Source organism: Ctenopharyngodon idella, chromosome 19, assembly GCF_019924925.1.
Source record: "Ctenopharyngodon idella isolate HZGC_01 chromosome 19, HZGC01, whole genome shotgun sequence".
Taxonomy (NCBI): domain Eukaryota; kingdom Metazoa; phylum Chordata; class Actinopteri; order Cypriniformes; family Xenocyprididae; genus Ctenopharyngodon; species Ctenopharyngodon idella.
The window spans coordinates 7,442,364-7,465,231 of NC_067238.1; the positions used below are offsets into that span (position 1 = coordinate 7,442,364).

The window sequence follows — 22,868 nt, forward strand, 5'->3', positions numbered from 1 at the left end:
CCTCTTCACAATACCCCATAGATTTTCTATGGGGTTAAGGTCAGGCGAGTTTGCTGGCCAAATAAGAACAGGGATACCATGGTCCTTAAACCAGGTACAGCTTTGGCACTGTGTGCAGGTGCCAAGTCCTGTTGGAAAATGAAATCTGCATCTCCATAAAGTTGGTCAGCACCAGGAAGCATGAAGTGCTCTAAAACTTCCTGGTATACGGCTGCGTTGACCTTGGACCTCAGAAAACACAGTGGACCAACACCAGCAGATGACATGGCACCCCAAACCATCACTGACTGTGGAAACTTTACACTGGACCTCAAGCAACGTGGATTGTGTGCCTCTCCTTTCTTCCTCCAGACTCTGGGACCCTGATTTCCAAAGGAAATGCAAAATTTACTTTCATCAGAGAACATAACTTTGGACCACTCAGCAGCAGTCCAGTCCTTTTTGTCTTTAGCCCAGGCGAGACGCTTCTGACACTGTCTGTTGTTCAAGAGTGGCTTGACACAAGGAATGCGACAGCTCAAACCCATGTCTTGCATACGTCTGTGCGTAGTGGTTCTTGAAGCACTGACTCCAGCTGCAGTCAACTCTTTGTGAATCTCCCCCACATTTTTGAATGGGTTTTGTTTCACAATCCTCTCCAGGGTGCGGTTATCCCTATTGCTTGTACACTTTTTTCTACCACATCTTTTCCTTCCCTTCGCCTCTCTATTAATGTGCTTGGACACAGAGCTCTGTGAACAGCCAACCTCTTTTGCAATGACCTTTTGTGTCTTGCCCTCCTTGTGCAAGGTGTCAATGGTTGTGTTTTGGACAACTGTCAAGTCAGCAGTCTTCCCCATGATTGTGTAGCCTACAGAACTAGACTGAGAGACCATTTAAAGGCCTTTGCAGGTGTTTTGAGTTAATTAGCTGATTAGAGTGTGGCACAAGGTGTCTTCAATATTGAACCTTTTCACAATATTCTAATTTTCTGAGATACTGAATTTGGGATTTTCCTTAGTTGTCAGTTATAATCATCAAAATTAAAAGAAATAAACATTTTAAATATAGCAGTCTGTGTGTAATGAATGAATATAATATACAAGTTTCACTTTTTGAATGGAATTAGTGAAATAAATCAACTTTTTGATGATATTCTAATTATATGACCAGCACCTGTATATATATATATATATGAATTAGTAAATGGATTTAAACTTCCATAAACCTATAGAGTAGTGGTCTGGATTCAAACATTCTGACACACAGTGAAGCATTCACGTGATTCTCTGAAAACAGAGAAAATGAGCTGTGAACTTGATACATGCTTTGAAGCTTCAGTGTCATTTGTAACATCACTACCTGTCAGATGTTTAAGGTGTATTTTTGTAAGCGGTTTAATCGAACTCTATCTTGTGTCATCACAGTTTCAAGATAATGAATGAACTATTGGAGTTCATAACCTGTTGACTGCTGCTTGCAGCTATATTTTAAATTATTATTTTATTTTCCAAACTAAAATAGCTTATTCAGGGCAGTAATAATAATAATAATCAGGGGTCTCTTCTTTTGTTAAAATTAAAATTTTGTAGATTCTGCAAGGTGTGTGTAAATTTATGACCATAACTGTATATCCCCGCTCAGATAAATGACGCATACAAATCCCATAGGTGATCTATTTTTACCTCAAAATGGTGAGTTGTCACTGAAAGGTGAGTTTGCATCTATGTTTATGTCATTCATATGGCTTTTTCACAACGCTTACTATTACTATTAATCATTCCATATAAAGATTAGGGCAGATTACCCAAAAATGTACACATCATTTACATAGGGAGAAACGTAATGTCTCACACTAGGACTTAGATAGCAAAGTTATATTTATTAGGGGGTCACACCTTAGAAATCTTTTCACATGAAATTTCATTCAATGTCACAAACCACTCTTATTTAAAAAAATGTATTAAGAACTGCATGGGCATCTTTCATCAAAATGACAACAGTTGACAAAAAAAAAAAAAAAAGTTTTATTCTGAACGTTAACAAGTAAAAACAGTAAAGCACACTGGTATGCAGCTTAAATCACTTACAAAATTTACATTTGCAGATGCTTCATGGTGCCAAGTGTGAAAAATTGAACAAAATCAGTTTTAGCTGAAAAGTGTACTTCAATGGTAAAGACTTCTCTACTTCAGACAATATACTTTTGTTAAACTATCCATTAACGCCCAATGGCAAGCATTTAATTAAACAGTTAAAACAGTCTAAAACATAAAAAATATACATAACACTGCTATGATATCAATAAATATGGCAAAATATGTTTTGTACAGTACTCATCTGTATAGCACACCTTTAAATGCATTATAATCAAATTGTGCTTAAAAATATCAAACCCTTTTAGTAATCATTCTAAAATGAATCATTCTAAGTGAATACTATGTGAACAGAACACCTTGTTAAAGCAAGGTTATCTTCAAGCATGAAATAACAGTAAAATATCCTAACACAGACATTTAATATGAATTAAATATTCAGAGACAAATCCCTTTATGGTGAACAAGGGATAAGAAGTGAGAGGTAACGTTATATACAGCAAATGCAACAGCATTACCATGAGTTTCCTTTCATATTCCCTTTACTTATTCCCTTTTTTACTCCCACTCATTCTCTCCTTTCTCATTACAATGTGCAGAAAGAGCAAAACATGTCCAATGAATTAAATGTAAGGCTTGAACGTTACTGCAGCAGCACAGGCCACATCAAACACATTACATAAATCAAAAGAGGAATTAAAAAAAAAAAATATCTACACACATCGAAAAATAGTGATTAAGATCCAAACCCTTTAGCAAAATGAGAAATGTATCCCTCAGGCACTGATGGTTATTCCTTATATTTAGTGTTTACCTTTTTACGTGTATATTTTAACATATAATCAAAACTGAGTTTGTGTCTCACTGTAGAGGCATTCAATGGGCACAGTAACAGAAATGTATGTTCTGATACAATGCATTAGCATACTGTAACAATATGTATAAAACTGTGCGTGCAAGTTAATAATAGAGAATGATCTGTAGTGATCATGTATGGTTCTTTGTGTGTGTCAGTATCTACGTAAGCCATTTCTCAATGCAGGTTTTATACACAGTTTCATTGGAGTGCCAGAAGACATGTGCAACACCTGCCATCGAACAAAGAGCCAGATCCCCTCGAGCATACAGCGTCTTCAGCCCAAATAAGTCCATCAAAAACACCTGGAAAACATGCCATAATCATAAAGAAAAGCTGATAAATATGACCTAAGCTGTGGGTACAAGAAGCTGTTCTATAACAGGCACGGATAAGGATAAAGTAAATCTATGGCTAGCTGTGCATAAAACGGTTTTATTGCACACCTTCCAGCCAATCAGAATCGAGTATTCAGGTATATAAAGGTTATTGTTAAACACAACATGTACTTATATTCACAATGCAGCACAGCCTTGAGTGTCTTACTGCTGCTACTACCTAATAAAAATATTAAAGGACACACATTTCAATTAAAGCATTATTTTATTATGCAAATTCATTAGGTGTTATCACTTTTGCAAATATACAGTGCATTCAGACCCCTTCATTTTTTTTTCACATTTTCTTATGTTGCAGCCTTATGCTAAAATAAGGTACACTTTATTTTAAGGTGTCCTTGCTGCAGTGTAATTATACATTTAAGTATTGAGTAATATAAATGAACTACATGTACTTACAATAGGGTTGGGTAGAATTAGGGTTTGGTTTAGGGTTAGTTGCATATAATTATGCACAATTTATAGTTATTACTATAGTAACTACAGGTAATGTGTAACAAGGGCAAAAGTGTTACCCTAAAATTCTGTAAATATTTTTTTTCCCCCGCATCAATCTACACTCTATACCACATAAAAACTGCATTGATGCAAGTATTCAGATCCTTTGCTATGATGGATGTATTTAGCTCAGGTGTATCCTATTTATCTGGATCATCTTTTAAAAGTTTCTACACTTTGATTAAAGTCCATCTGTGGCAAATTCAACCGATTTGGCATGATTTGGCACACACCAGTCTATATAAGGTATTAAAATGCATATCAGAGAGAAAAAACAAGCCATGAATTTAAAAGAAATTTCAGGATTTGGGTTTGATCTCTCCTTTTTTGTTTTCATTCGTTCAATGTGGTGGCCACACTCAGTTGATGTCTCTCTCACCTGCTCTCACTTGTGTTGATTTCTCTGCTTTATATTTTCCTCTTTTTGCTGTGTTTCTTTGCCAGTGTGTTCTGTGCTTTCTCATTTCACACATGCCTTCTCAGTCTGTCGGACTGTCGGTCTAGTTTTTTGTTTTGCTCACATATTACTCTTTTGCTCGTCTCATCCTGAACATATGGGTCTCGGGACTGCCCACCCTGGTGCTGACCAATATAACATCCCGGTTCTGGATTTTGGGTCACCCTTCTGGTACTGCTCTCTTCTCTGTACTATCCAACTGTTTTGCCCTGTTATCTCTCACTGGCTTTAATCATGCTCACCTGTCTGACCTCCCCTCTTGCTGACAATTTGGATTTGGTTGCTGTCCAGACTAATTTCTGGTTTGGCCCTTACCTGGCTGATTATTCTTCTGTCTATGCTCTTGAGTTGGCCCAGAGCCAGGAGGCTCATGTTGTTTCAGTTTCTGAAATTTTTAATAAAGTCTAATTAAGCATCTGTCTGCTTTTGGGTCCTTCCTTCCAGAAAACCTGACAGGAACTGCCTGCAGAGCTCAGACACAGGATTGTGTCGAGGCAGATCTGGGAAAGACTACAAAAACAAAGAGCATCTTCTGCATTAAAGTTTTCCAAAAGCATAGTGGCATCCGTAATTCCTACATGGAAGAAGTTTGGAACAACCAGGACTAGAGCTGGCCTCCCAGCCAAACTGAGAAATTGGGGCTTAATGGCAGCCATTAGTGGTCAGCCAAAAGACACATAAAAGCCTGTTGAGAATTTGAAAAAAAAAAAAAAAAAAAAAAAAAAGCACCAAAGGGACTCTCAGACTATAACATACAATATTCTCTGGTCTTGTGAAATGAAAATTGAACTGTTTGATCCCAATTCCAAGCATAGTGTAAAACCACGTACCGCTTATCACCAGCGCAATACTATCCAAACAGTGAAGCACGGTGCTGGAGTATCATGCTGTGAGGGTGTTTTTCAGTGGCAGGGATTAGGGGACTGGTCAGCATAGAAGTTGGACACAGGAAAATACAGAGATGTCCTTAATGAAAACCTGATCCAAAGTGCTCAGGACCTCAACCTGGGCTGAAGGTTCAGTTTCTAATAGGACAATAATAGGACAAAGACAAAGGGGGGCTAAAGCATTTTAGCATAAGACATAAGAAACTGTAAAAAAATTAAGGGGTCTAATACTTTCTGAATGCACAGTAGTTCCTGTCTAGGTTAATAGTTGTCTTATATGGGTGTAGAAATGTTACATTGACCAATCCATGTCTAGGACTGCAATCATGTTTGAAAGGAAGGAAGGTAGATATCACTCCAGAATTACAAAAAAGGCTAAATGAAATTTTGCTTACTTTCTGGTTTTTCATCTCAACGACCGTCTCATTATCATCATAGAAACCAAACTGACTGAAAAGCAAGAAAATTAGACATCATAAAAATCCTTTGAGAATAAAAAGTATAAAATGACCATCATGTTTCAAACTTCTGAAAATCTGAGTTATAAGAAAAAAAAAACTGATTTAAACAACCTTGATTGCCAAGGTGTGATGACCCCATCATCAGGACCACCAATCAGCACTAGCTTCTTAATGCGCAGAAAATTTTGTTTCCAAGCTGTGTAAGGAAGAATATTACATCACAAACCAGTAATAAAACACTGCAAACAATAAAAGTAATTGAAAAAAAGGAAACAAGCTCTGGCACTGAAGATTTTTAAAAAAGCTGCAACTGTGATCTGGTGTCTTACCAGTAGAGTTGGGATTTGGTCTTTCATTGTTCAGTAATGCCAGATAGTCACTGCTGTTGATGTACATGTCTCTGTGATGAGGGTCTGAAGAAAAAAACATAAATACAGGTTTGTAATTTACATTTTTGGGTGAACTATCCCTTTGAAGAGATACTAGAATTTTTCAACATTATATCATTGCTGTAATAAAGAATAACCACACATTGAATGATCAGGTCGTTGCTAGTTAGTACAGTGTTCTGATTCTGAGTGCTTTCAGTTTGTGGCTATTCAGCTGATAGGGTGATCTGGGTGGTTGCTTACTGGCCCAAGTAAAAAGAGCCCACTCATTGTCTCTGTGATATTCTAGATATGCCTCTGGTCCCTAGTTCACCTAAAACAGAAAATTCTATCATGAATTACTCATCTTCATGTCGTTCTAAACATGCATGACTTCAGGGATTTAAACAATTGGAGATAAATATAAATACATTGTTCTTTATTTAAATATTGGAGACCAATAGCATTTTAAGGGAAGAAGATACTTTAGAACAGCTTATATATTTTCAGTTTGCATCATTTCAAAGCCTTTTTCAATCTATGAAATAAAACTGACACTTTTTGCAATGCTTGACACACTTTAATCATACTAATAATCAACCATCTACATAACTTTTCAGTGCATTTTTTACTTGTAACAGCAAACAAGGTTAAGTGAATATTTTATAACTTAAAGAAACTGTTGTGCAAAAGTCTCTAAAGCAGGGGTCGAAGCACCGCTTAATTTGGATAAAGTACTTTGCACCTGCACATGGATCTACATTTTGAGGTAATCATTCCTCATAGTATCACAGCTTGTTTTATCAAAGGTGCAATATGTAAATTTTAGGACTTTATCAGTTAATAAACAAAACTGCATGCATCTTGCGAAAGGACATTATAACCAGAGCTACTTCTCTCTGTTTATGTATATGACGAGTCACGCAAGTACTGGGCTACTCTGCAGTAGTTGGCATCCTGCTCTGTCTAAAATAGTCCAAATATTAAAACTTATTATACACATACTGTAGTCATTCAGGATAAAATAATGTTTGGAAGATGGATTCATGATGTACTCGCTCATTAAATAAATTTTGCACATCACGAGCAGCTTACAGTTTGTTCTGCTGTATTTGATGCACTTAGCTTTGAGAAAAAAAGTTAATGCTATCCATTTCTGAGATATTTAATATAGTCCTATTAAACATTCCACACACATCACAATAACAGTGATGTGCAAACTCTGTTTACACGTAGTGAGGTTCAATAAGGTAACATTGGAAATCTGGCACAGTAATTAACTAGGAAACTTAAAATGGCATGGTTGCTGACCCCTGCTCTAGAATGATTTTCTTTTTTTTTATAAAATAAAAACCATATTCCTGAAGCTTGGTTACACCTAATTCAGCTTTTTAATCATTGTTGGTTATTGCCCTTTATATTGCAATGATGAATGTTAATGCTGGCCAATATAATAACCAAAAAATGTCATATTCTTGTAGGCTACACAAGCAGACACAAACAGTTTGTTTATTAATTAGTTTGTTGCATTTTTATGCATTAGAAAAAAAAAAAAAAAAACTTCACACTGGCTATATATTATTTATACAGAAAGTTACCAAAGTACATTCCCCATCACTGAAGTAGTCAATGACTTCAGTTCAACTCGAGTTCTGTACAATCACAAAAACTCCTGTTATAATCAATGAAGCGGTCTACACTACAAAATTAATCCCTTACTTAGCATCTGTGATGATAGAATTTGCAAGAGTACAGAATTCAGTCAGTGAGTGTGCACTAAAACAAACTCCAGTGCTTTCAACAGATTTCTTCTTCAAAGGCGAGGTGACTATTTAAAGCACGGAACACATCAAGCCGATGCCAACGAACTAGTGGCGACGAAAGCAGACTGCGGGGTTGGCTCACGTCGGCAGCGTCTGGGTCCAAAGTTGCCCTGACACACCAAAGCGTCACTCGACACCTGACGGCCATGTAGCACGTCCGTTCTGCGCCTGCGTAAGTAGAAATGCCTTTCCGTACCAGCAGAATCAGAATGATCAGATGACCCGACTGACCGATGAGCTCCGACGCCAATTCATCATGTCAAATCGGCCGGAAAAAAGCTGACGAGGACCAACTTCAGCCGACGGTGCGGAACACGCTGAGAAAACTTAGCCGGCCGACGAACAAAAACTGTCCAAAGGCCGACCGTCGGCTTGGTGTGTTCTGGGCTTAAAATACATCTGATTGGCTAAAAATAAGTAAAAATTTATCTTTGATGAAACAGGAGCACATCTAAATGCAATGCTACAATCAACACTCAATTCAATTTTCACATTTCACTTTAATCTCAACATTCCTCGACCCATTTATTTCCAACCCTGATCTGCATTGACATCATACATGGCCTCATTGCAATTAATCTTTTTAAATTTGACCCCATAGTACAAATGATGCAGGTAAGGTATGTACTGGAGTTTTTACAGTTTTTGCTCAAATCACTATTGTAGGAGCAATAGTAACATTGAAACAAGCACCAATAATAATCTAAAATAATGGTGAACTGTCATTAACTTAGCTCTTTAAGATCATAGATCAGACATTTGACAAGGCAATATGTAGCACCCTCATTTTTTCCCCCAATTTTAACTGATACATGGTTTATGTATCTATCTTCTGATCCTTCCATTCACTCACCATTCCAGTAGTTACAGATTGATATTTTCTGGCCCACTGCAGTATAGCATACATGATACAAATTGGATTTGACAAACTGGGGGAAGAGGTACTTCAGATAGTCTGTGTCTACAAAAAAGAGCAAATATCAAACTTATAACATGAGCAAAACCAGAAACATTTCTCACAAAAGAAGTCAAAAGTTCCAATTATGGAATGGTTTCACATGACACTCAATGAGTCGAAGTTCCTTAACAGAACTAAAGAAAGTGTGTTACCTCCATACTGCCCCGCCTGCGGAGAAGACAGAGATATGAAAGAGTGCACATTATGGTCTGGAAGAGTGGACAGGATTCCTCGGCATACAAGGCCACCTGCAGCAGATTTAGACATGCGCTTGCTTTAATGTTTATGTAAGTCAAGGTGACACACAAAAGAAAACTCAAGAGAAAGAGTTAAAAAGAGAACAATGTTATTAGGAAGAAATACACAGCAGAACTGATTGCATAGACTCTGTAACCTACAAATTTCTACCTTTGCAGATGAACACAGAAGCCGAAACCAAGTTTCAAAATCAAAATCAAAATTTTTGGGGGGTCAAAAGTCGAGGAGCAATAACAACAATATGAAGACCATTTTAAAACCATTACGATTTTTTTTTTTTTTTTTTGCATTGTGACATTGCTTTCCTGACAATTTAGGACAATTACCTAAATTCTCAATACTTTAATGCAAAAATTATTTTTTTATTTAATCTGATTCAAATAAAAAACTTTTATCAGTTATTAACTGTTTTATTTATGTGATAATGTGTACATGGACGCAGATCAAGACAGTAGATGCATCACACAAGGTAAGTCAGCTTACAGTTTGTTCTGCTGTTTTTGTTGCACTTAGCTTTAAGAAAAAAAAAAGTTAATGCTATTACATTTCTGAGATATTTAATATAGTCCTATTAAACATTCCACACACATCACAATAACGGTGATGTGCAAACTTACACGTAGTGAGGTTCAATAGGGTCACATTGGAAATCTGACACAGTGATTTAAGAGATAGTTCACCCAAAAATGAAAATTCTGTCATCATTTACTCACCCTCAAGTTGTTCCAAACCTGTATAAATTTCTTTGTTCTGCTCAACACAAAGGAAGATATTTTGAAGAAAGTTTGTAACCAGGCCGCTTTGGGGCACCACTGACTTCCATAGTAGGAAAAAAAGAATACTATGGAAGTCAATGGTGCCCCAGAACTGTTCAATTTCCCACATTCTTCAAAATATCGTCCTTTGTGTTCAACAGAACAAATAAATTTATACAGGTTTGGAACCACCTGAGTGTGACTAAATTATGACAGAACTTTCATTCTGGGGTAAACTATCCCTTTAACTAGGAAACTTAAAATGGCATGTTTGCTGACCCCTGCTCTAGAGTGATTTTTGGCAATAAAAAAAAAAAAAAAAAAAAAATTGGTTACACCTAATTCCCCTTTTTTTAATCATTGTTGGTTATTGCCCTTTATATTGCAATAATGAATCAATTACCTAAATCCTCATTACTTTAATGCAAAAAATATTTAGTATTTATACATTGTGGTAGTATTTATACTTTTATTTAATCTGATTCAAATAAAAAATGTTTACAGTAATGACAATCTACTGAAAAACATTGTCATGATTAATGAAAATGACAAAACTAAAGAAACAAGGTTGCTGCACATTTTTTTAATTTTAAAGCTTTTTTTAAGACCAGAGGAAATAAAAAATTAATACTGTAGATTAGGGGAGTGCAACACTGACAAAAAATTATGATAAGATTATTTTAAAATTGTTGATAATAATTAGATGATATTTTTCAGAGTGTTTTTTGTGCTCTTACCATGGCTGGTTTAGGCCTGTTGTGGATAGCTGACACACAAAGACCTTCATATTATTTATATTCTATACAGTGGTCAGTTCACACCAGTGACAGAAATTATCTTTTTTTTTTTATTAAGGGGCAGTATTTGCCAGGGGCATTTTTACATATATAAGAGCATTTTTTTCTAAACTAATTGGATGTATGCATCACCTTTTATGTCAAATTCTCACATTCAAATTATTATTTTTTTTAAATTTATTATTTAAATATGAAATGATTTCTAATTTTTACTTTTTAATTAAAAGGTACTTTAAATATAAAAACTAAAACACCAGTAGGTGGCGGCAAGTAACTGTCTTAATGAGTGAGTCATTCATTAGACCGATTTGTTCAAACGGCTGATTGATTCAGGAATAAAGCAAGTGACCGTCTTTATTGAACTGGTCATTGAATAATTAATTAAACCAAGTCATTCAAAATGTGGATTCATTCATTAATGAATCACTGCTGTGTATTGCTCGGAGACTCAGTTCTGCTGTGGTTTCATTTTGAAATTTTCGTTGGTGAAATAAAGGAAAAATATTGACAATATTGTGTCTAAAACGTAACTCAAAATGTCAGCTTATTGTTTACTAAACTAGTGTATAAAATAAATATCACATTTGCAATCGTGCTGATATTTGGGAAAAACAGCATTGCTCGTGTGATATAATATCTACATATCTACAACTACTGCAGTCACATGGACTATTTTAACGATGCCTTTATTGCCTTTCTGGGCCTTAAAATTTGTTATCACATTGCTGCGTATAGGGAGATCAGAAACCTCTTGGATTTCATCAAAAATATCTTAATTTCTGTTCTGATGATGAACAAAGGTCTTTTGGGTTTGGAACGACGTGAGGGTGAGTAATTAATGACAGAAATTTCATTTAATTTAATGCTTAACACACTATTGTTTTGGTTACAGACCTTGTGAGTAGCAGATGAGGTGGACGCCATCAGCTGCATTCTGCATGATGGGATAAATGGCTTCTGCGAAGCCCTGCACTTGCTTCCAGAGTGGCTGCAGGCTGGCACTGCGGTCAAACAGGTCTAGGACAGTCACATTACTGCCTGGGTGAGACTGTAACCAGATAAACACATAAATCAATTACATATGAACAGACAACAATCTGAGCTCTACAACAACTAACTAATGCTGCCTTCATGTGCAATTGGAATTATTGTAAATGAGAGTCCCCTAGTTAAGAAAATTGGACATGAATGCCCTCTCAAGCTCAGATAATTTTGATACCCAAGTTCCTGAGTTGGGCAGTCCATAAACTTTAAACATGGTGGAGGGGGAACGATTGCTGCCTGCGACTGGTATTTTTTCCACAACAGCTACATTGTCTTGTCATTAAAGTAGTGCATATTTACATATATAACCATTTGAAGCATATAATGTTTTTTTATACACCGCAAAAATAGTCAGTATTCCAGAAATTCCAGGATCGTCAGAAAGCTGACTATCTATATAGCGCGGTTAATGTTTATATGGTTGTCAATAAATGGGATGCTGAATATCATTTTGGCTTTAATAAGATTTTCCCAATAAATAGGCAAGAATAAACCTGGTGTCCTCCATGATCCCCTAATTTCTGACAACAAAGCACTTGAATGCAACAAGTTCGTAATCACAACTTCAGAAATGGGAAGTAGGAAATTTCCGACAGCATGTAAAGGCAGGATAACTACAGCAATAAACAATAAAGCATCTCTCTATTGATGCCTCATATTATTTTATTTCAGTAAATACACCTTCCACATGACAGTGCTATAGTATATAAATATATTGATTCTCCAATTAAATGTGTTTGTTTGTTTTTTGGCATATCTTAGAGTTACATGGATGGTACGTTTAATATTGCAATTATTCAAAACGATTGTTATACCATTTTATATTTTCACTGTACCATTGTACCACCACAAAACTTTTTGTCCTTATTATAATTTTCTGTTATAGAGTTATTGTGTGTATATTGACTCTGTGCAAATTTACAGACTTGATACTCTTCAGCGGCTCGTAACAGTTAAAACAGAGTAAACGATACGTAACACATAGATCACATTAATGGTTTACCAGGTTGATGAATCGGTGTAGGTTGATAAAGTCAGCAGAGCTGTCGAAAAGCCCGTGAACGATGATCACCGGTTTATACGCGACACACGCACACAACACACATACAGCAACCAGCGACCACACACACACGTTCTTCATCATAACAATAACAATAACAATAAAGATAAAACACAACGTTTAATATAGGTAAAATAACGTCTAAAACGCTACAATAAAATCAAAACTATAAAAATCAAAAATAATTCCATAGGAAGCTGTATTTGAGTTACTGCAAACGCAGTTGCTATATGCATTCGCCTCCGTCTATCATGTTTAGGCCTACAGTACATTTATCTATTTGTGTTGCTTCCGGTTAGTGCATCAACACAAGCGTTCGCTGCGTCACTTCCAGGCTTAGCTGCCTTCCCAGACATAAAGCTGAATTCGAAATAGCATACTTGCTATTCTGCTGTGCCAATAATTTTTTAAAACCGTGGGCAATACAATATGCAAAAATAACCATTTCAAACAGTATTAAGCTATATTAATCACATGACCGATATGCGTATTTAATTTAGTGAGTGCCATCGAGCTGTAATATAAGGTACGGTGACCGGGAGGGGACATGTTCGGTTCACTTAGTTTGGTCGTGGCCACGACTTCATTATGTTGAGGAAATGACATCTATTTCTCATGGCCACGAGTTAAATGTGGAGACCTGGAGAGTCCGGGAACGTGACGTCAGCAACGCAATGCATTCAGGGACTTTAGGTCACCGACAGTACAGTAAAGACTGGTAAATAGTGGAGGTAGACGTTAAAATTTATATTATACAGTTAAAAATATTAGAATGGTGAACGCTGGCTGTGTTATGAACTATACTGACCAGCGTGGAAAACGGATGTGAAATGGAGCGCCATTTTGTCCCATTTTCGGGACATTCTAAAACGCTTAACGTGGCTTAATGTACTACATCATACTAATAAACCATACTATGTACAGAAAAGCAGTTGAGCACAGAATTTGAACGCAACGCGTTTAATTTCACGTTTAACGTTTTCCTCCCATAGAACAGCAAAGCAGATGAGCCCAGAATATGAACAAAAATGCGTCTTATTACACGTTAAGTTTTCATCCGTATAAAACCGTTATAAAGAAAATGCTTAACATCGCTTAATGTAGCCTACTAAGTGATATTAAAAGATCAAATTCTGCACACACCAATTTTTCTGTATAGTATGCTTTATTAGTATAGTGTTTACTAAGTTTGGTCTTTAATGTCACTGTCCATTAAGCGTTTTCTTCATGGGAGGAAAATGCTTATGTGTAATTAAATGTGTTGCGTTCATATTATATGGGCTCATCTGCTTTTCTGTACATAGTATGCTTTATTAGTTTGGTGTTTACTAAGTTTTGTTTGTTAATAACACTGTCTTAGTGAATTAAGCCACGTTAAGCGTGTTAGAATGTCCTTCATTTTCTGCCTTCCAGCTTAGAAACAACACAATGGTGAAAGTGAAACTTGACCAAAATGTGGCTTTGTCATTTGTATTTATTTATTACAGATTCATAATTTCTGATCCGCCTGAATATGTAAGCTCTCATGCCATTAATAATGTACGAAAACACGTTTACAAATGTTATTTGTGATATAGCTCGTTGCCATCGCTCTCCGTGTTCATAAAGCAGCACACCTTTGATTCATTGTTCAGCTTCTCTCAGTAAGAAATCATGTATTTGTTGCTTTTAAGTCCAGTAAAACTTATGCCAAGTTTACACTACAGGATTTTAAGCCCGATTTGCCAGTTAACGAGCTCACCGACAGGTCGGGCTATGATCGGGGAAAAATCAGAGTGATCGGCGTTCGCCAATCTTTATGTGTTAACTACTCAACGACGCATCAAAGAGGCTCGCTGACGCGTCACCGACACCTCACAGACGCCAGACAAATATCTAGCATGCTAAATATCTGGAGCTGTCGGCCGACTCGATATCCTGTGGTGTCACGTGTCGCAATGCAACAGCCAATGAAATACACACTGATGTCTATGGAAGCAGCAATAACAATCCATTCAAATGTAATTTGCTGATGTTTATTCATATCAGATACACATTGTGTAAGAAACTAAAGCCAAGTTTACACTACAGGACTTTAAACGTCCTTGTGGTGTTCACACTACATGACACTACGTAAATGATCCGCAACAGGAGGTTACACACTACAAGAGCTGACGACAACTGTCACCCAGTGACTTTATTTGAAAATGGATGTTGGGAGGAAATTAGATTAAATTTCACACATAAGTTTAAAACATTCTGGCTGACCTCCCAGAGTTAAGGCGACTGTTTTTTTAGAACGTTTCCCTTTATTGTTTCCATAACGACACGTCATGCTTGTCACACATGACACACCGCAGCCAGCCCAATATTATCCGTCTGCAATACCTCAGGCTGCACTTTCAAGATCGCAGTTCTAGGACCACATTCCTAGAACCCTAGTTTTTTGTGACAGCGCCACCTACCGAATCGGAGAACCGCAGTGCCAGGACCACATTTCCAGGACCCTAGTATTGGAGAACCGAAAAAAGTGCCACCAAGGCAGTATTTCCACCCAATTCTAACTAATTAGAGTTTTTTAAAGGTTTATAACACCCAGATACTACTTTCATGGATGACTCTTTCAAGGATGACTCTGGGGGTATATTTAAGATTGTGTATATTTTATAAAGTATTACAACAGTTGAACACACAAAAACAAATTTGTTCATGACGTGAACCACACAGAAAGAACTTCAGCGACAACGTCTTCACTGACTCCTGAGAGAGAGAGAGAGTGAATGAAATAAGGAACATTTAGTTGAACATGTTCAACTCTCCAATTTTAAATTTCATATTTAAAAGATCTTAGTGACCACAGAGCACACACATTATATACGATACAAAAATAATTATATCACTCTTCATACCAATTAATGTTCATATTACTGTTATTGCATACTGTTCAAAGAATTGGAAAAATGTTATTTTGATGCTGTGGGATCAAAGGTTCTCAAGAAAATAAAACTTTCATGTCAATAAAGCCCATCTGAACTAAGAAAAATAAATAAATAAATAAGAGAGAGATGCAAGAAATCTGAATAGAAATCACATGTTATTGACATGACTTTTCCTAACCTTTGAATATTTAAAGCACAGATTCACAATCTGCATGCAGCAGCACTACCTACCAATTGGATGTTCTCCCCTCTTTTCTCAATTGTTTCTCTATCACTCTATTAAATTCTTCCACTTCACTGAAATAGTAAATGGAGAACTTAATCACTGCTGGGTTAACAGAAATACTGTTAATGCTTAAAAAAATTATACATTGGACACTGTGTAAAAAAAAATTGCATTTTCTACTCTTATCTGTGATGATAATCCGGACCAGAGAAGAAGGCCTTCTCAGCATCCCGCAGTGACAAATTCTGCAGCCCAGCCAGGCCATATATGATGGTCTATCAAAAGAAAATTGTTCATTGAAATATACACAGATCTAGGAATTGAGGTCAAATTAAATTAATCATAACATTGGATTTCCCAAAAGAATGTTTGCAAATATTACCTTCATAGAGAACTGTGTGTTTGAAATGGCTCTCCAAATGGGATTTCACTTTGCTCAACTTTGTTGGGTGAAACAAAGCAGAAATGCAGAACGGGCAGAGGAACTCCTTGCAGCATGTGGTGCATCTCTATAGTCCAGGAAGGGATCTCCCTTCTTGGATTGTTATGTGTTTCTTGAAAAAGAGAGAGTCCAATTGGTCAAATAAAACATTTTAAGTTCATTTCATATAAATAAATAGACATAAATTAGGCCTAAGCCTAGTACTTTACCAATTTATTTATTATTCTTTTGTCATATATTGCCTGCACTGAAATCACTTATAGAGTAAACAGTACATGACACAATCTAACACGTGGTATTTTAACAGTCAATTATTATGATAGCCTCTCTGTTATGTCTGACTATTAAAAATGTCAAATGCCTCAATCAACATTATAAAAACAATGTCAAAATGAAGAGACATGCTCATAACATGTATTGTGGGGTAAACATGCCCAGGTGAAAAAAATAGTAGAATTCATATAGAATAGAATAGAATTCATCCATTTGTCCTGAAATACATGTGGCCGGTGAACTGGGAGAACAATAGAGTGAGTGAGCTTTATAGTTACTTACACAATGTGTATCTGATATGAATAAATGTTGGCAAATTATATTTGAATGGATTGTTATTGCTGCTTCCATCAGTGTATATTTCATTGGCTGTTGCGTCGCGACACGTGACACCACAGGATATCGAGTCGGCCGACAGCTCCAGATATTTAGCATGCTAGATATCTGTCTGGCGTCTGCGAGGTGTTGGCGACGCGTTAGCGAGCCTCTTTGATGTGTCTTTGAGTAGTTCACACATAAAGATTGGCGAGCGCCGATCACTTGCTGATTTTCCCCCGATCACAGCCCGACCTGTCGGCGAGCTCGTTAACTTGCAAATCAGGCTTAAAATCCTGTAGTGTAAACTTGGCATAAGCTCACTCACTCCATTGTTCTCCCAGTTCACCGGCCACATGTTTTTCGGGACAAATGGATGAATTCACGTTATAGATATTAAGATCAGGGTCATTATACAGGTTTTTAAATGACAAAACACTCACTTGCACATATTTGAAGAATAGGAATATCAGATAGTTGATGACATGGTGAAAAAAGCGATACATCTGTCATACAGTGTGGCCAGCTGGCCACGGTGTGTCACTTGACAACCATGACGCGTCGTCATGGAAACAATAAAGGGAAACAATCTAAAATAACAGTTGCCTTAACTCTGGGAGGTCAGCCAGAATGTTTTAAACTTTTAATATAATGTTGCTTTAATTTTAATTAAATTTAATTCAAAATTTAATCTAATTACTTCCCAATGTCCATTTTCAAATAAAGTCGTTGGGTGACAGAGTTGTTGTCAGCTCGTGTAGTGTGTAACCTCCTTGTTGCGGATCATTTACATAGTGTCACATAGTGTGAACACCACAATGACCTAAAGACTCCACAGCAAGTCACATAGTCTGAAAAGCAAAGCGATCTGCCGACATTTAAAGTCCTGTAGTGTAAACTTGGCATTACTTGGTGTAGCGACTCCACAATATAATTCATTTCAGAGCTGCATTACAGAGGGTCATGCTCTTATGTTATTTTAATTATTATTTTATCTGGCAGACATATCGGTGCCACTTAGTTATTAAAAACTGCAATAGAGAAATCACTCCTGTGTGTGGTAGAAGGTGGCAGTATGATTTCTATGCATGTGTATGTGTCGTGTCCTGGCCACACGACTGAGCGATCGAATGAACAGAAGAGATTCAAATATTAGTCCATTTATTCTAAGCAAGTGCAAGCAACTCTTTAAAAAATTAACGTAAATACAGTCGTTTTTTCATCTGGTGATTTGTATTTGTTGTCATTGTACGCTCCTGAGCGTGACCTAAAACATGGCGGCAACAACCCAGAATGCAACGCATTAAAAACCCTTAAAAAGGCTGTGAGATGGAATGGATAAAAATGTTTTCTTGTAGGCCTAGAGTAGACTATATTATTTATGTTCTTACATAGGCTATTCTTTTGTCATTATTATTATTTAATAATAACAAACTTCATTCAAATGCTGTTTAGGCAACATCGCGCACAATGCAATATAATACAATATGTTAATTGTCATGGAGACACCACCATCCCGTACACCAATCAGCCCATCATCACCAGATCTGCCCACTCGTTCACTCTCCCTGGAATTCTGATCCACCACACCTGCACCTCCTCATCAAACCTGCACAACCTTCACTCCAGTGTCTGGTCTTGTCTTACACATACAGACTCCTACCAGTCACTTACCTGTGGACTTACCTGACTCCGCGTATCCAGTCTCCTGTCATCTGTCGTCTGCTCCGAGCCCTCTGTGTTCCTGTCCAGTCTGCCCATGTCTCACCTGCAAGAGAAAGCCCAGTTATTCCTCAGCTAAGTCTTCATATGATTCTGTCGAGCTGCCTTATTCACCATAGCAACATCCAGATCCTGTTGTACGATACCATCTGTGAAATAAACTCCGTTTACGTTTCTACTTACCTGTCTGTTGCCTTCTGTTCTGTGACAGAAGACCAGACCTCAAAATGCAGAGTGCAACAAGCCCTGGAAGCGATCGTTCATCCAATCCATTTGCAGTCCAAGAAGTTTGTCAGTTTTTCACACCATCCACTCCCGCTGCTTCTCCTACTGCCTCTTGCTCACTATCTTTACCCGTTGCAAATCCTCCGTCCTCTATTCCACCTGTCGCCCTTCCAGCACCAGAACCTATGAAGTCAACTCGTATCATCTCACTCATGCGGAGCGTCAAAGAAGGATCCTCAACCAGCTGTGCTTGTATTGTGGAGGAGAAGGACACATTCTCACCACCTGTCCCGTTCGTCCACCATGCCCAGCAGTGAGTACCATTCAACTTTCTCCTAAAGTCACTCCTCTAACCATACCGTTGATGTTCTAACCCCACAAATCTGTGTTTCAGCGCAAGCCCTTATCGACTCCGGCTCAGCGGGGAACTTCATCTCTCATCAATTACTCCAAAAGCTCCATGTCAGGAGGAAATGCTGCTTCCAAGAATTAACCATTCACACCATCCAAGGAAAGCTGCTGGGCCGTGGTCGCATCAGTCACTTCTTCCCCACATTGACGTCGAGAAGATCACGTTCATGGTGCTGGAAGGTTCCACCGCTGACATCATCCTGGCACGCCCTTGGATGTCACAACACCAACCCCAAGTTCACTGGAACACGGGGGAGATTTTGAAGTGGAGTGAATCCTGTTTCCTGAACTGCCTATCTCCTGTCACCAAGGTTCCAGCTCTCCCCTCTCAGGCCAAGTCCAGTCTAGTTCAACCTGATATTCCTCTCTGTTCCACCTCGAAAGTCCAGAAACTGAGAGTAAAGTGACGATCCCTTCCATGTACCGGCCGTTCCAGGATGTGTTCAGCAAACTATTGGCTACTAAACTACCTCCTCATCGGCCATGGGACCGCGCCATTGACCTGCTACCTGGGGTTACTCTGCCCAAAGGCAGAGTTTACCCATTGTCCATCCCGGAGCAGAAGGCCATGGAGGAATACATCCAGGAGGTGCTACAACAACAGTTCCAGCTTTTTCTTCATGGCCAAGAAGGACAGAGGCTTGCGGCCATGCATTGATTATCATCATCTCAACTCTCAGACAGTAAAGTATAGCTATCCTCTTCCTCTGGTCCCAGCAGCTCTGGAACAGCTGCGCGGAGCTCGCATTTTCTCGAAGCTAGACCTGCGGAGCACATGTAATCTGATTCGCATCCACCGAGGAGATAAGTGGAAGACCGCCTTTATCACTCCATCTGGGCACTACGAATACCGGGTTATGCTGTATGGCCTGTCCAACTCACCTTCAGTCTTCCAAGGATACATGAATGAAGTGTTCAGTGAGTTCCTCCAAAGATTTGTCATAGTGTATATCGACGATATCCTCATCTATCCTCGGAATCTGACGGAGCATCAACATCACGTTAAGTAGGTCATCACCAAGTTGAGAGAACACCACCTGTACTTAAAGCTAGAGAAATGCGAGTTTTTACACCACCTCTGTGCACTTTCTGGGCTATGTCATTGACCATCATGGCATCCAGATGGACCAGAGGAGGGAAGCTATTCAGAACTGGCCACAACCCAGCAGTGTCAAAGTACTACCATGTTTCCTGGGTTTCGCGAACTTCTATAGGAGATTTATTCACAACTACAATCTGATTAGCTCACCCCTCACATCTCTTCTCAAGGGCCGGGCCAAGTCTCTGTCCTGGACCCCTGCAGCCATCGAAGCGTTCCACCACCTGAAAGAAGCCTTCCAGGCCGCTCCGATCCTGGCTCTTCCTGACCCAGATCTCCCATTCGTCGCTGAGGTGGATGCTTCCATCACCGGGGTTGGAGCGGTACTCTCACAGCGGCAGGGGGATCCTCCACGCCTCCATCCATGCGCCTTCTTCTCTAAGAAGCTATCCCTGGCGGAGCAGAATTACGACATCGGCAATTGTGAGCTCCTAGCCATCAAGGTAGCTTTAGAAGAATGGAGACATTGGCTGGAGGGAGCTAAGTTTCGTTTCGAAGTCATCACCGATCATCGAAACCTGGAATATCTACGTGAAGCTAAACGCCTTAATCCACGTCAAGCCAGATGGGCTCTTTTTTTAACTAGATTCAACTTTACAGTCACTTATCGTCCTGGTGAGAAGAATGGCAGTGCTGATGCCCTATCTTATCTTCATCAACCTGATCCTGATTTTCCAGAGCCGATTCTCCCTCCAGCCATGATCATCAGTCCCATCCAGTGGTCCATCGATGATCAGATCGCTCAAACTACCCGCTCAGAACCTGCTCCGCCGGGAGGTCCTGAGGGGCTTCTCTACATTCCATCTGCTCTTCGCCAGCCCCTCATGGACTTAGCTCATTCCTCTCCGGCTCTGGACACCCAGGTAGTAATTGTACCCTCTTGCTCCTACGTCAACGTTACTAGTGGCCCTCTATGACCCAGGACATCTCCCGATTCATCAAGGGTTGCTCAGTCTGCGCCATTCACCAACACTCCACGGAAACTTCCCGAAGGAAAGCTGGTTCCACTCCCTGTTCCTCATCGACCGTGGTCTCATTTGGGCATAGACTTTATGACCGAGCTCCCTCCTTCAGATCTAAATACCTGCTTGTTCGTCATTGTGGATCGCTTTTCCAAAGCCTGTAAACTGATCCCTCTGAAAGGACTGCCAACTGCCTTCGAGGCTGCTGAAGCTCTATTCCAGCTTCTTTCGTCATTTCGGTCTGCCTAAAGACATTGTATCAGACCGAGGCCCCCAGTTCATCTCCCGAGTGTGGAAGGCCTTCTTCAAGCTTCTTGGCATGACTGTCAGCCTTTCTTCAGGCTATCACCCTCAAACCAACGGCCAGACTGAGCGCAAGATCCAGGAGATCGGGACGTACCTGCGGTCCTATTGCCACCAGAACCAAGACAGCTGGAGCCGATTCCTCCCCTGAGCGGAATATGCCCAGAATTCCCTCAGGCAATCCACCACCGGACTCACACCATTCCAGTGTATCCTCAGCTATCAACCTCCTCTGTTCCCTTGGTCCGGCAAACCATCGGAGGTTCCAGCTGTCAATCATTGGTTCCAACAGAGCGAGAGGGTGTGGGACTCAGCACACGTGAAAAAGAGTTTTCCTCTACTTGTTACCGCTATTTTTCTGCCACAAGATGGCACTGTTTTGTATACTCTTGCTGCTTCAAATCTTTTCCCGAAACAGTTTTTCCGGGAGGTCGCATTTGAAGGCTTCATACTTACATACAATACTTCAGACGCAGCTTAAGCATTTATATGTCTGATAAAAATGGAGAAGTGCAAAATTGTGTATTGCTGCGTCCCAATTCGCATACTGTCCGTCCTAAATAGTATTAAAAATTAGAATTGGTGTGTCCCAAATCGTAGTATGTTGAAATGAGTATTTCAAAGATACCCATGGTCTACTTTTTCCGGTTAGAATCCAAAGTGCAGATCCGGGCTGCGTTCCACTCCAAATTTTTATGCCATTCACTCGCTAACTTCCCTCCGTCTTGTGGACGATATGCGATTAATTCTTAAAAAGAAATAATATATCATACACTTCAGTTAAGCGTGATCTGCTGTGACGTCACAATCAAGTTGAATTGTGGGATATAGAGCTGCTTGAAGTGACTCGCTCCTTCGGTCTGTCCATATAAACTTTCCTTGTCCACTTCACGAAGTGGAACGCACTTAAAAATGGCGGCAGGGATTTCCCCCGAGGGGAAGTGCTTAGGGAAGTTCGCAAGTGCGTGTCTAAAATTGGAGTGGAACGCAGCCAAGTGCACACTCTGGGTGCTTCTCAATTCTTATTGGTGCATCCTCGTTTCCTTTCCTCGCATCTTAGCTCCACCCCTTCAGGATGCGAGGAAAGGACACAAGGAAAAGAAGCGAGGACGGAGGAATTGAATCAAGTGAAATGATATATCCTCGCTCCCTTTAGCGTCACTTCAAAGCGTCATCAGCTGCACTCGAGGAATCTACCCATATGTTGTTAAAGTTTGGTTATTTAAAAAAAAAAAAATATATATATATATTAATAAAGCAAGATGCCCCGTTGAAAT

The 22,868-nt window shown here is 38.9% G+C and overlaps 1 protein-coding gene across 5 annotated transcripts; it reads right to left on the reverse strand.

Moving 5' to 3' along the window:
* Positions 1-1,841: 1,841 nt before the first annotated feature.
* On the reverse strand, positions 1,842-13,213 carry ppt2b (palmitoyl-protein thioesterase 2b). Of its 5 annotated transcripts, none has more exons than XM_051872887.1 (9): positions 12,639-13,213; positions 11,486-11,639; positions 8,934-9,029; positions 8,677-8,784; positions 5,962-6,045; positions 5,744-5,828; positions 5,567-5,621; positions 5,115-5,207; positions 1,842-3,236 (listed from the first exon to the last, which is right to left on the reverse strand). In XM_051872887.1, exons 1-8 carry the CDS (start codon positions 12,777-12,779, stop codon positions 5,187-5,189), a joined length of 744 nt encoding a protein of 247 aa, XP_051728847.1. In that variant the 5' UTR covers positions 12,780-13,213; the 3' UTR covers positions 1,842-3,236; positions 5,115-5,186. The 5 variants fall into 5 exon arrangements, with proteins under 5 accessions (XP_051728847.1, XP_051728844.1, XP_051728846.1 ...); XM_051872886.1 differs by having other exon boundaries at positions 3,157-3,236; positions 5,115-5,309; positions 12,639-13,212; XM_051872889.1 differs by lacking the exon at positions 1,842-3,236 and adding an exon at positions 4,372-4,794.
* Between the last annotated feature and the right edge of the window lie 9,655 nt (positions 13,214-22,868).